At 39.1% G+C, this 14448-nt stretch overlaps 2 protein-coding genes across 3 annotated transcripts; both read left to right on the top strand.

The window, feature by feature from the left end:
- Window positions 1-1380: 1380 nt before the first annotated feature.
- LOC114141688 (protein S100-A16) lies at window positions 1381-9035 on the top strand. The gene is made up of 3 exons (XM_028012390.1): window positions 1381-1535; window positions 8423-8546; window positions 8640-9035. The coding sequence occupies exons 2-3, from the start codon at window positions 8427-8429 to the stop codon at window positions 8793-8795; spliced, it is 276 nt and encodes a 91-aa protein (XP_027868191.1). The 5' UTR covers window positions 1381-1535; window positions 8423-8426; the 3' UTR covers window positions 8796-9035.
- Window positions 9036-12098: 3063 nt separating this feature from the next.
- s100t (S100 calcium binding protein T) lies at window positions 12099-13978 on the top strand. Of its 2 annotated transcripts, XM_028012388.1 has the most exons (3): window positions 12099-12458; window positions 13238-13400; window positions 13524-13978. In XM_028012388.1, the coding sequence occupies exons 2-3, from the start codon at window positions 13239-13241 to the stop codon at window positions 13683-13685; spliced, it is 324 nt and encodes a 107-aa protein (XP_027868189.1). In that variant the 5' UTR covers window positions 12099-12458; window position 13238; the 3' UTR covers window positions 13686-13978. The 2 variants fall into 2 exon arrangements, with proteins under 2 accessions (XP_027868189.1, XP_027868190.1); XM_028012389.1 differs by lacking the exon at window positions 12099-12458 and having other exon boundaries at window positions 12478-13400.
- The last annotated feature ends 470 nt before the right edge of the window (window positions 13979-14448 follow it).

Below are 14448 nucleotides of genomic sequence, written 5' to 3' on the forward strand. Positions count from 1 at the left end.
AAAGAAACAAACAAAAAAAAATGTAGTGGTCAAGGAATATGTCACTCAAATTGTGTCATCAAACTAAAACTGAATGCAAACTTTTAAAGACTCAAAGTTAAACTCACTTGCTAGTATGTTTGACTTTTAATTTTAAAGCTAGATAACTACAAACTGAAAATTCTTGCTTCAGTACAAAAACCTTGTTGGCCACAATTTGACTTCTTAACTATTACGAAGTTGATATATGAAACATCCCATGTGAACATATGAGTCTTTCTTCTCTGCAGGAGATTTGACAAGAGAGAATATGTTTAAGTGAAGCAACATCTTCTGTTAAATTTAAATCAAATTGTTTGGGTGGGATTTGTTGCAAAAACAAACAGGCTACTTCTTAGCAGCATTAGATTCACAAATGTATCTGATTTAAAACAAAAAAAACCCCCATAGTTTTATTGGTTGATGTTTATTATTTCCCTCCAATATACTGTGCAAAATCTAAATGAATCAGAAGGCGTAACACGTTTCGATACCACTGTTTATATGGGGATTGAAATGATTTTGAGATCTTATTTGAGTTATATGATTTAGTTCGATGTTTTCTTTGTAGAAGTCTGGACTGTATTGACCAAATATGGTTCAAACTCTTAAATGTAGACGTATTAAAACTTAACTGGATTATTGACTCTCTCAGATACAATTTATTTCAATTTGAACCTTTCTGTGTTTCATTTGTGAAAACACTAACAGCCTACAGATGGAGACCCAAGTGAGAAACATGAAACTGCCAAGTCTTCACTCTCTGTCTGTGTACTAGTAGACAGAAGGGAGGGCATGGGCCGCTGCTGAGACAGTTTCAGTTGTACCAGAATCAGCCTTTGCCATTTACCAACACACACACACACACACACACGCACTCACTCCCAGCTACATGTGCTCACAAGCCAGTCATTAAAGTAACTGGGTGGGAAAGCATTGTCTGAAAAAGCTCTGTGTGAGCGCTCTTGGCTCGGTCGATTCCTGGAAAACATCACCTCCCTCTCTGCCTCTCCGGGACCGAGAGGTGCGGTGGTGACGGAATGAGATGAGGTCTTCCTGTTTGAAACTCGAAGAAACAATTCAAATAAATAAATAATAATAATAAAAACCGCTTGTTTATGTAAGTCGGTGTGGCTCGAACATCTGTGCGCGAACCTCAAACATGAGCGCGCACTTGGTTTTACATTTAAATAGATATGCAATGATAAAAACTACATAGGTTGCCTTGGATTTATAAGGCAGAGAATATTCCGTGAATTATTCTAGTTTTTTTCTTTCTTCTTTTTTTACATAAGTGTTGCTTGAAACAAGAGTTCAAGCTTCGCCTCTTTCCACATTCCTCCTCTCTCAGGCACACGCCCTGTGACAACGAGAAAAAAAAAAAAAAGTTGGCTGGAGTGGAGGTTAAATCACGGAAAAGATATGCGCTGTTGGTTAATCTGGTGAGGAGGATCTGGAAGAAGGAAAGAGAGCCGTTCCTGAGAGTTTCTGTTCACTTCTTGTTTCCTGCGCTTTAGGTGAGTCCTGCTTTCTTTTGGGGTTTTCATGCCGCGCAAAACCTTCTCTAATTAAAGCAACTTTTCCGGGAGATTCCAGGCTGCTTTTTTCTCCCCTCTCTCTTAAAAACTCAAGACCATCTTCTTTGGGAGTGTCTGTTGTGGTGACCGCTAGGGTTGTTTTCCCCTCGTTAGTAATTCAACTCCAATCCCTTTACACTTCCACAGAAACCGGACTCTCCACTCACCCTTTTTTTATTTATTCATTTGCTGCCTGCGTGTGTCACTTCTTCCTCCAATCGCTTGACAAATTGTCAAGATTAGTTCGAGGCTAAATTTAAACGAGAGACACCCTCCACCGTCACCGTTAAGCGCGGCAGCTTTATCAGAACCGTGTTTTTTGGTTTGTTTGGGGTTTTTTGGCACACGTGCGCCCAGTTCCTGAAAACGCTCATATTGTCTTCAGTCTAGATCCGCGTAGTCTCTTATCAGCCTGAATTATTTAGTTTTTGATAAGATCCCGGTACTGAAACTCGTACAGGCCGGGTCTGGTGTAGTTAATGACTCGGAGGAGGCCAGTGACCTGACTGCTGACAGGGAGGAGGTGGGGCGGTCACACCTTAATGAGACAGACCTGAACTGGGTGGAGCGGATCAGTCACTGGGATTGACTGTGGCCAGTCACTGGGATTGACTGATCCCAGTGACTGATCCCAGTGACTGACCACCGCCCCCCCAAGAAAAGTTGCGAAGGTTCGGTGGAGGTTTAAGATTTTCAGAGATATCTGAAAAAAGTTACATTTTTCATTCAGCTTACCTTAGCCCATTAAGTGTGGCTGCTAATAGACGCACAAGATGGACCTACATGAGTCACTGAACCAGTTTGAACATGGCACCTCTTATGTACACAGTAAGTCATCACCTGCTGCACATTTATGCCAGTGTCTTTTTATGAGTGTCTAATGTGACACTGTAATACATCAATCAAGAAACAATAAATCAGCTCAGACTGCTTACATAAATATAGCAATCTGAGCTTTTCAGAATAACAGGTTACTTGTGAAAATTTTATTGCCTTGCATGCGATCTAAGTGCAAATGTAAGAAATTATCTACTCATTATAATATAATAGAGCTTTGGAAACACAAGTTGGCACAATTGATGTGAATTGGAGTTGCACAGTATATCAAATCACAGTGTTTATTGCCACATCAAGTTGTGCCTTGTATATTTGGCCAACATGCTCACAACCAATAGACGTCATTAAAGAGGAGAAAGAAAGGAAACAGGAAAATTTGGAGTTAATTCAAAATTCAGCAATATATTTTTGTAAAATTGCAAACCTTTAATGTGACTTATAAATAGGTAGTCAATAGTCAATACTGTGAATTGTTTGATACAAACATGTCCCTATGTGAAAATATAATTTCCCGCCACACCTAATTACTTCATTTTACCTTGGCAACAGCATCTGTTGTTAACTGTTAAGCATAACTAGCAACAATTCTGCCACATCACTGTGAAGGAGTTTTGGCCACCTACTTATTGCAGATTTGTACCAATTCGGCCATTTTGGAGGATTTTCTAGTTTCCTTAAGGTTCTACATCTGCCCATTTAAATTACGTCTGAACTTTGGTTACTCCTAAATGTTTATTTTGTTTTGTTAGAGCCATTCAGAGGTGAACTTGCTGGTGTGCTTCAGATCATTGCCCTTTTACATTGAACACAAACTCTGTGCCAAAAATGCTCCTTCAGGATTGTTTGGTAGGGAGCAAAAGTCTTTGATCCATCAATTACAGCAAGTACCAAAGGCTATATTAATGCAGATATTAAGATATTAAAATTAGTTTGGTTTTGAGAATGTATATTTTTGTCTGTTCTTCAACTCTATGTCTCTGAAATAAATTGAGTGTAGGAAAACATGTATATTTGCAGCCTGAAGTCACAGAAGGACCAGCGTAGACTGTGAATCTCTGAACTAATGTGCTGGAAATGTCCACTAAGCCGACACAAAAGAGTCAAACTCCCCCTAAACAGAATCACTGGTACAAATAAAACAAAGAGTGTAGCTTCACACCAGCATTTATTCCACATGAGTCATTCTGATCCTCACACACTCTGAATCGGAGAGAATATGTGCCGAGGGGAATCTTCAGAATTTCCCTTTATGCATTTAGAACAAACACTGACCACTGCAGGTCACTTTTTTCTCCCAACATTTCCTCTCTTTCTTTCTTTTTTTTCTGTCATCCTGCTGCCTCGACTCAAAACGTCTTGCTGTTAAATTTTCCCCATCGTGCTGAAAAGCGACGCTGACGGATGGCGGTGTGCTGGACGGTTTTATTTGCTCTGACGCTGATGCGCACACTCCAGTGTGCAGTCATCTTTGCTGTTTGGGTTGTGAAGGATGTAAAGAAGGTGTCGGGACATTCATAGCAGCTTGTTAAATAATAATGAGCAGCATGCTGATGATAGATGTTTACTTGCTGGTTGGTTAGCTGTGTGCTCGTTGTATGTCGAGGTGAAACTAAACCCAGGGTTTGGTTGCTGCCTCTCATTCACCTGCTAATTAGGTTAATGCAGCAGAAGTCCAAGCTGACCTTCTAATTATGTGCGTATGTGTGTGTGTGTGTTATTGTCTATTTGTGTATGTGTGTATCAATGTAGGTCTAGAGTAAGTATTAAGGTGTGGCATCTGTGTCAGATAGAGGATCTAGCAGCTTCTACAGTTACTCCCAACGCCGTCGCCCCAGGAATCCGTCACCATCACTCAAGCTGCGGCCTCTGGGTAGTTTCCGATACACACTGGAAATCCTGCAGAGTAGCCTCACTCCACTCTGCTGATACTGATCAACTCGACTCAAGTGTCTCCAGCATTTTTCCAGGCTTGTGTTGTGCAAGAATTAGCTTGAGGTTTATTTTACAAGGACTAAAACTATAGTAATGTTCATAGTTCACCATGAAAAGCATGAACTTAGTTAACTGCCCTGAAATGAAATGGCTTGCATTTAAAAAACAAAAAAACAAAACAAAAACAACCTGGGAAGCCTGTCACATATTAAGACAGGTGGAGGTTAACGTTTCAGTAATGACACTAAACACACAGACGAAGACAAACACATTGCTACTCTTATGAAACAGGTTGTATTTACTAAAAAAAAAAACAAAAAAAACTTATCTCTCACTTTGACATTTAGTTTGACTTTGTTGGGTTAAAAGCAAAAGCTATTCAGTGAAATTTTAACCAGAAATATTGTCATCATTCATGAATGCAATAATTAAAACACATTTGAAACTGAGCAGTTGGCATAAAGTTCTTCTTAAGGTGCTTTCATAAGGCAGGAAGTCTTCCTAATCAACTATCCTACATAAAAACTTACGCTTCAGTGCCATTCTAAACAACATGCAGTATTTCAACATTCTTTGTCTTTCCATTTTTGCAGTTTCTATTTGGGAAACGGCTTTTAAGCAACAGGAAATGAAGCTTTGTGTGTAATGATGATTACTGTCAAACAAGCCGTTCTAACAAGCCGTTGCTAAGAAAAAGCCACAAATTGTATTTAGCATGATACGATGCTAAATACGACATCATCATCATGATGTTGTTTCAGTCAGATTCCATAATCCTCCATGCAAGACATCAGAGGTTTATGGCTTTGATTTGTTTGTTATTTTCTAAAGTCACTCGAGTCGACTTCACCAACAGCAGTTAGTTTTAATTGATTGCAGCTGTGAGCAGTTCCTTTTTCTGTTGCTCAGTTTTTGTGAAGGAAACTCCCACATCCACATTAAACCTAACAGTCAAGCCTCTTTTTAACAGAAATACGCTAAAACGTCAACAAATTTTCTAAAAGAAAACTAGATGAGTCACAACTTAAATAATCAAGTGGGACAAAAATATCATGTTTAGACTTTGGGGTTTTTAAAAAAAAATTGTGGAGGTTTACCAGAAAGTTGTGTGAGCTTCAGCAGTGATGTGTGTATTATTTTTGAAATAAAGGAGTTTTTATTGACACATGAGATTAAAGTTTGGCCTGCATGACAATGTTGGAAAAACAAAAACCCTGGATTTCTCTGCAAGACGTTTATCCTATACATTTTCAAGCTTTGATTGAAAAACTTAATAGAAAAATGAATTTTTTGAGTCATAATGCAACATCCGGAAAGAGTTTATATGCTTTTCCCTTCAAGAGACAATACCAATTTCCCTGATGGCGACATGAAAGGCTGCTCTGCAAATAAGAGCAAAAAAAGTTATAATTCCATCTCATTAGTTTCACTGGCGTTTCTTTTGGTTTATTTGCATCTTGTGGGTGAACCACATGATGTTTTGGGTCACCTTCATAAATTAACACCAGCAACGCGCCATCTGTAATACGAGACAGATTTGTGCCCCTGCTTGCTTCTGTAGAATATCGTTTTTACTTCACTGGTAAAGTTCGCAGAGGTTCAACGTACCTTTTTATTTGCTGTCAGCAGTCTTGCTGAAATATTCTCATTACTGCCTTCATTTGTGCAGAGTGTTGTGAAACAGGAGCTACTGTTTCCAGCTGCTATTAGTCACTGTGGTGAGGGTGGGGGGGTTGCACAGGTGTTGGTAATAATTTGCTCTGCTCAGGTGTCCCAGAAAACCACAGCAGTGCACCAGCATGAGCAACATAAAGATCCTGATCTTGTAGGAGATGGATGAGATTTCATCATAGTTATCTTAATTGGAGACACCCATTCTTTTAGTGCAGTGGCATGCTGGAATCAACATTTCTGTGTTCAAAACGGTTAAAATTTGGGTCAAAATCTTATTTATTATAGCTCAGCAGCTTCATGGAAAGCTTGGTATCCAAGGATTGGTTTAGTTTCCTTCAAATAGAGCAATGGGTTTGTGTTCAGGTCGCTTGCTTGACCACTTGAGTGATGTTTCATGGATCGTACATGACCAGGGTGAGTCACGTCTTGCTGCAGAGTATGTGGAGGTGTGCTGCAGCAGATGGGTATTATAGAGGAGTAATCTGAACTTTCAGAGCCTGGAGTGTTTTATTTTTTTTTTTTAGGATCAGATTTCTCCTGCCAGAGATCATGGCTTTACCTTCACTGACTCCCACTTCACTCACTGTTTTCTTTGTGCTGACGTAATTTGTGTTTCCCATCTTTCTTATGTAAAGCAAAGCTTAGCTGTGACACAGTTGTGCAACCTTATTTTGTTTTGTATTCTTCTAACTTTTTCTGTTAGTTATAAGTGCTTAAGGATGTGCACGCATTATGAAAAAATGTTGCGTAACTGTACAGAATAAAAAGTTCAATCAGCTGTTTGACATCATGCCATTTTGCCAGCGTGTTTGTTTGTCATTTGATTCTGTTTGAGTCTATATTGAGTTTTCTTTCTATTTCACTTCTCACCTGATGTTTTTTTAAATGAAAACCTACTGAAAACTTACTTTAATGAAGGTGAGAAATTAAACATTTTCAGCTCTAACAGGAAGAGCATAATCGGTACAACAAAAACGTTTTTGAATGTTATCACGTATTTGGTGATATCATCTGAAGTGTAAAGAAAATGCCTGACTTTTGAATTCTCTTTTTACATAAAAATGCGAAAGGTGTCTGGCATGCTTTTTCATCAAGTCCCAATAAGTCAATTTTGGTCGGACCATTGTTCACTGCAATTACAGCTGCATATCTTTTCTGTCTACCAGTTTTGCACGTCTAGTTTCCCATTTCTATGTAATGTAGGTCAGTCACATTCAAAGTAGGCCTTTACAAAAATGATTATTAAGTTATCCAGTGGCAGATTCTCAACTGGATCTAGGTCGGGCCTTTATCTGGACCATTTGACATAATTATGCTGTGATCTAAACAGAGGATGTGTAGCCCTGATTCTTGTGGGCTTTTAAATTGCTGCATGTTTGCAGTTGAAAACTCCTGTTTTAAAGTCTTGAAAAGATTGTCTTGAATTGCCCTGTATTTTACTCCATCTATCTCCCCATCAGTTCTGGCCAGCATCAATATCTTGAGCTAAAGAAAAGTATTCCCACAGCATGACATGTCCACCATCATGTCTAATGGTAAGAATGGTGTGTTTAGGGCGTCATGTAGTGTTTCTGCCACACATATTGTTTTGCATGTAAGCCAAAAAAATCAGCTTGGATGCCATCAGACCAGAGCACCTTCTTTAGCAAATTGGTTCCTCCTCTACATGTCTGTCCAAGTACAAATCCTATTATAGGTACAAATCACTGATTTTCTTTTTGCCAATCCTCCCTCAAAAATACTTTAGTGGAGCTTGTAAGTAATAGTTGTCTGTTAAGAAATTGTCCCGCCTCAGCTATGGATCTCTGTAGCTCCCGCAGAGCTACCATGGGTCACTTGACTGCTTCTCATTGTTTTGTCTTTAAGTCTTGGTGGACCTGTTTTGCCCTTCTCCTCAGTTGCGTCTCTGATCTGCCTGCTGTGTTTTCTTGGTCTTCAAGATGATGTTTGTTCACTGAGGTTCTCTTAAAAAAATCTCTTAGGCCTTCAAAGAACAGCTGGATTTATGTGTATAAACTGTAGCTTATTATTCATGCTGAGTACAACGGGTTGCAGTGGATTTTATTTGGAGGCAACACAGAAAGGGGTTTTTTACTTGCAAAAATGTTTAATAACTATGTGAAATTATCTTTCCACTTAACTATTCTGCACTTCTTGATGTTGGTTTGTCTCACAAAATCCAGTAAAATACACGTTTATCATTACAATGTGGCAATATGCAAAAAAAGACACTGTAAAAATAGCCTCTTTTAATTAAATTCCCAAGAGCTCCACTTAAAGGCATAATGTTTGAGAGTCTGGGAGTCTAAGATATGACCGTATCTTCCTTTGTCACTTCTCCACACTCAGCTGTCCTCCTCTGCCCTTGTCTTTCCTAATTTTAGAGATATGGAGTCAGCCATTAAGACCATAGTGACAACGTTTCTTAGTTCTGCCAGAGGGAAAGAGAGCCTCGACAGTAAAACCTTCCAGAAAATGGTCAAGAACCAGCTCGGTGGCGTCATGGAGGTGAGAGCACGTACAATCGGTTGCTCTTATGCATGCAAATGGGTTAAATGAAGCCATTTAACCCAGATTGTTTCTTTGCGTCCCACATGGCAGGACACAAACAGTTCTTCTGCTATCAAGGAGATGCAGCAGGGCCTGGACAGCGACAGCGACGGAAAAGTCGACTTCAAGGAATATCTCTCTCTGATTGGCTACATTGCCAACAGTATGAGTCAGAGCAAGAGTGAACCAACAGCAAACTCATCATAGGAGCAGAGGTCTTCACAAAATGGTCAAACAAAAGCGCATCCTCTTCTTTCTAAAGTCGAAACATTCCAGCCATTATGTATACTTTTTTCTTCATTAAAAGTCAACAGTCATTTTACTGAATTGCAATGTTTTTTTTTAAATTCATCTTCACAGTTTTATACATTAAAGTTCTCTCAGTTGGTCCTTTTGTATAACCGTGTAAAGAAAACATGAGTAAAAAATAAACACTTTATATCAAAACTGGAGTGGAATGTATTTATTATTATTTTTTTTTACACTTTATCTTTTTCTACCATGAATTCGAGGTCAAAAATACAGCAACAAGTAAATTGCTTAATGAATGAATAAATATCTTAACAAAATAATCGACATGCTATGGATTATATAAGAAATAAAAAATGTGTTTGTTCCTTCATATGATAAACCATACCTATGTTTATATTATTTTCATCTCCCTGCCTTATAATGAACAGGCTGATATGTAGCTACTTAGAAAAAAAAAGAACAGAAAAGAAAAAAAACTTATTTCTTACCAAGACATCTATCTAGTCTCTGTACTCTTGTCTTCTGAGAGATTATTTAGATGGTTTATCCTTCACCACTCTGTATCTCATCTGACCAAAACTCACATTTCTGGGTCAAATCCCAGCATCTTCTAGAAAATCCACGTTATGGTGTGATGATGGGATATACGTCTTTTTTTCTGTATGTTTCCCAAACATACATTACCTTTTCTGGCTATTACGGAGAAATGTAAAGCCCAAGATGTCACTCTTTTCCACAGTCCTCTTTTCCCTCACCTTCCTGCTCACAGTAGGTGATGGGAACATAAACCTGTCTGTTGCTTAAAATGTTTCACTCTGCCTTTCTTGTACCCGTTCCCTGACTTATTTAGATCATCACATCTGTGCTTTAATGGAACATGTTTTCTTGTCTTTCCCATCTTCAGGACTGCTAAAGAGAAATGGTTCCTTCACTTTCAGTCATATTTGTTAATCAGAAAACAAGAATTGGTGATTAGCTAACACTAGAGCTTTTCACTCTCAAATTGGAGGTAGTATTTTTTTTTTCTGAATGTTTCAGAGTGACATTATGCTGCACTAAAAGATTCACTTATTTTAGGGCCTTTCACACATTAGTACCAGGGATGCAGGCAAACACTGAGGATGCTGTATGCACTGTAGTTTCTCGCCACATTGTCCGATAGATAAAAATGCAGCGTTGCGTTCCTTCCCCTCTCCTTACCTGCCGCACTTGCTAAATATAGCTGTGAATTCCCTAACAAGCCGGACTCACCGGCCGTTAGATGCATGTACTGCTGCAACCAGATCCTGACACACAGTATGCTTCCCATTGTGCCCCATCCTGCCTCTTTGCAACACTATCCACATATATGGCGTGTAGGAGCGTGCGCTCACACCATGCCACCCCACTCACTGACACAATATACTTCGGCAAAGACGCATAAGCAAGATGACGCTCCTACCAAAACTGCACAATCAAAGATAAATTTCACGGCTTGTTTAAAACAAAAGCACCTCCGCATAAAGGTTTCGACCTTGCATGTATTGCATGCTGTCGACTATCTTTAACACAAACACATGAAGTGAAGAGGATCTGAACCGTTTAAGAGTATGTTTCTGTTCCTGCTGAAATGTGCCTTCAATGGACTATTTGGAGAATGTTTCTGTTCCTGTTCAAAAGTGACTGTGGTTAAGCTTTTATTTTCATGCTGTTTGCTCAAACATAAAGCGCCTTGGAGGTGTTTGTTAAAGTATTCATGTGTGTTATGTCCTCTCTTTGTGTGAAGGTTTTGTATGGGGATTTCTCTGTATGGCTGCCAGGTGCAATGGCTCTGTTCACCAGTGCTGCACTAATCCAGCTGGATACTATATCAGGCATGATATTGTACTCCTCGCCCCCCTTTTCCTCTGCGAACACCTCGTCCACACACAGAGGTTATGAAGTTATTTATCTTGATCTTGGCTCACTGCTTAGCTTAGCACTCCCTTCATTGTTTTGGCATGAAATTCAAATGGGTTGCACAACACAACAGGATAAACCACTGTGTTTATTATAAATCATCAGAGAAAGGTTGACATGTCATCTGAAGACAAAAGCCAACTGTGTTCAGAAAATCCTCTTGGACTAACAGGTTATCATAAACCAAGGTGTAAATATTGCAAATATATGCTTCAGACTTGCATATTGAAACCAAGTTGCCACCTGCAAACAATTAAATTCACTGCTTGGACTAATATCTGTTTAAACTCAAAATACAAATTCACTTATATAACAGGTGCATCATAGATTAAAATGTGATGGATTAGTTTATTTATTTCAGTAACTAAACTCTAAAAGCAACTCGTATGTTAAAGAGATAGTGTTATTTGCATGTTGTCTATTAATTTTGGTGATTCTAACATACTGCTAATAAAAACCACACAAAAACAATGTCTAAAAAAATTTGAATATTACCTAACACCAAACAAAAAGGAGATTTTTAACAGAAGCATCAACCTGCCAAAACACTGTGTCCCAATGATGTGCAGTATCTGCTCCCCGGAACTCACGACTGCTTTGCATGACTTGCTGCATAAATGCGACGTGCCATTGAGGTGCTCAGCCTATGGCTCTGTTGTGATCTGCAGGAAGTCCAGGTTTTTTCAGCAGAGGGATGCATGAAACACTAGAAGGGTCCAGATGACTGAATTGACTGTGCACTTAAAAAAAAACTACTTTATGAGATGGGACTTCAAGCTCTCACTGATTGTGGAAACTTCACACTTTACCTTGATCAACTTTGATTATGTGTTTTGTTTTTTTTGTTTTTAATAAAAAGGATTTTGTACCACTTTGCAATACTCCAGTGCTTTTTCACATCTGTTGTCCCTGATTCAGGAATAGTGTAACAGAATGTGATCGTTTAACTGCTGAAGCTCTTGAAGCTCCAGGAGCTAAAGTCCACAATTTGTGAATCTCCCCAAAACTCTTGACTGGCTTTATGTCACTATTCTGTGAAGAACTTAAACACGCGTTTTCCTTTTACCTTCCATTAATATGGTTTCTAAAAATACTCTGTGAACAGCCAGGTTCTTTAGTAATGACCTCAGTGTGGAGGGTGGCTGGCTGAGGGCAACTGTGCTGTCAGGACTTTTCACCAAGGTAGTCTAAGAAATGTTGTTGTTTTTCCCCCCATTGGTCTTATTTAATATTTGAATCTTATGAGAAACTTCATTTTGGATTTTCATAATCTGTAAGGCATAATTATAAAATCATCTAAAGAAAACATTTGATCTAAGAAATCTATATAATATTTGACTTTTTTAATAGCTGAAATACGCACCCTTTTAAATTATATTCTAATTTTCTGAAATGTATGTTTTCAGTATTTCGCTGAAAATGTCATGTCCAAGTAGCTCAGGAACAAGCGGCAGGTGGATCTTTGAAGTACGCGTGTCAATGACAGGTGTCTGGTGCGTAAACAGAGAAGTCAGAGTGGAGAAGATGCAATGGGGCAACAGGTGGAAGGAGGGAGAGAGGTGGTTTGGGTGGAGTAAATGGGTTGTATTTAAGGCGCCGTCGTCCAGAGCCTCCCTATCAGCCGCTATCGCCTCCTCTGTCTGCACCTCGCCATCAAGCCAGAGCTTCATCTTCATTCAGGTAAGAACCAAAGAAGGTCTCGCTTCATATGACGTAAAGTTCATTTTTAGAAATGCATTTTATGGATATAGTGCAGTTTTTTATTCCGATGCGAAGCAAAAACAAGCACAGAATTAACTTTCACAGTTTTTCCATTTACTGAAAAGCCTGTAATCCTCATGTCATGGACAACAATGTCTCCAAAGCTGCTGAAAAATGCTTCTTTATTCATCTCTGACGCAGCAGACTCACGCTTCCCACAAAAAGAAAATGCATCGGTAAGCAAAAAACTGATGCAGTAGTCGGAATGAGTCTCTTACGGGTTAGAGGTGATGCAGGTCGGAGAAAGGCAAGACCTTACACTTGTATCTGCTGTTTTAAGCTAAAGTAAAAGGTGGATCAGGTTGCCTCTGAGTGCATCTCTTCCTCTTGTTGTTTGGCCAGAGTTTGATTTCACCCATATCAACTGGCTGCCACAAACTCTTAGAGGTCCATACACTGCAGCACATTAAGTGAGGACAGTTTTTTTTTCTCAGGAAAACTGTCAGAGATGAAACAGGCCTAACTTCTAGGTATTGTTTCCAACTCGTATCAGTTTAGCTTATTCAGTGACAGAATACTCTTACTCCTTCATCAGTTTGGCTTTTTAAAAAAAATCTCTGAGTAAGATTGAGAAAGCAAAGACTGCGCGCTGCAGGCAGAAGCTTTAGCCACTTTTGACTTTTTTTTTCTACCTGAGAGAGCACCACTTAGACCATCTTTGCTACATCTCCAACCCGTTCCTCTTTGTTCCTTTCCAGAATGTCTTTGCCCAACTCAGAGAATGCCTCCACCCTGGAGAATGCCATGCAGCTGATGATCCAGACCTTCCACAAATACTCTGGAAATGAGGGGGATAAATACACGCTGAGCAGGGCTGAACTCAAAGAGCTGCTCACCACGGAGCTTGGCACCTACCTGGGGGTAAGAAAGCACATGAAGCCACACACACACACACATACACACACGCATACATACATACATACTGTATATTACAGCTGAAAAACAGTTCATGCATATTTGACTCCCTTTTTCTCACAAATGCAGAATGCCCAGGACAAAGAGGCTGTGGATAAGGTCATGAATGATCTCGATTCAAACAACGATGGAGAGGTCGATTTCACTGAGTTTGTCATCTTGGTTGGAGCTCTAACTGTAGCCTGCAACGACTTCTTCCTGGAGTTCAATGATAAGGCAGAGAAGAAGTGAGCGGCTCATAGAAATCCACTCTTGCAAACACAAAACCCCTGCGCACCAGCGAGGAAATGGTAACAGACATCCTGTCATAAAGCTGAAGTGCAAAAACACACAAAAACACACTGACCTGAGCTGTAATAGTTACTTGTTTGTTTATTTTGTTCTTCTTGCCTCATTGTAACTGTAAAAGTGAATATTATTTCTCATTTCATTTCCTGCATTTCTTTGTCTTGAGTTACTTTTTGATACACCTTCAAGCTAAATGTTTCTTCCCCTGGAAAGAATAAACATTAATTTAAACCGTGCATTGTCGGCTCTGTCTTATTGCAGCATAAAATAAAAAGGAGAGCAAATAGACACCAGGGGGCAGCATTACTCCCTGGTTTATCAAAAAAGCAATATAGGAGCAGAAGAGCTCAAACAGGTTGATACACAGCCTTAAGACATATTTCTGTTATCACAAAAGAATGTGTATAGCTCCAGTTGCAGTAATCATCATCGATGCATTTTACCCTGTAATAGTATATTTCAACTTTTATTTTTATTTTAATCATTGTGTTTGAAATCATTTTAGCACTGAGATTTAGAAAATGTTAATACAGTACCAATAAAGTGTAAATTATTACTGTTATTATTATGGTGTTATCACTTACAGTGGTTTGAGGGTTCATTAAAATAGTAGAAAGGCTCGTGTGTGTATTTATTGGTTTAAAGCGAGAGTGTGCAATAATGAATATAGATATATCCTGTCAATGTGCCAGATTCAGCCTACCAC

The sequence above is a fragment of the Xiphophorus couchianus genome, chromosome 3, assembly GCF_001444195.1.
Source record: "Xiphophorus couchianus chromosome 3, X_couchianus-1.0, whole genome shotgun sequence".
Taxonomy (NCBI): Eukaryota; Metazoa; Chordata; class Actinopteri; order Cyprinodontiformes; family Poeciliidae; genus Xiphophorus; species Xiphophorus couchianus.

What these genes read in the sequence shown, in the direction of transcription:
- LOC114141688 (XM_028012390.1), top strand. Translation starts at nt 8,427, where the DNA reads ATGGAGTCAGCCATTAAGACCATAGTGACAACGTTTCTTAGTTCTGCC. An exon ending in AGCTCGGTGGCGTCATGGAG is followed by an intron (nt 8,547 to 8,639) that starts GTGAGAGCACGT and finishes CCCACATGGCAG; the next exon opens with GACACAAACAGTTCTTCTGC.
- s100t (XM_028012388.1), top strand. Translation starts at nt 13,239, where the DNA reads ATGTCTTTGCCCAACTCAGAGAATGCCTCCACCCTGGAGAATGCCATG. An exon ending in AGCTTGGCACCTACCTGGGG is followed by an intron (nt 13,401 to 13,523) that starts GTAAGAAAGCAC and finishes TCACAAATGCAG; the next exon opens with AATGCCCAGGACAAAGAGGC.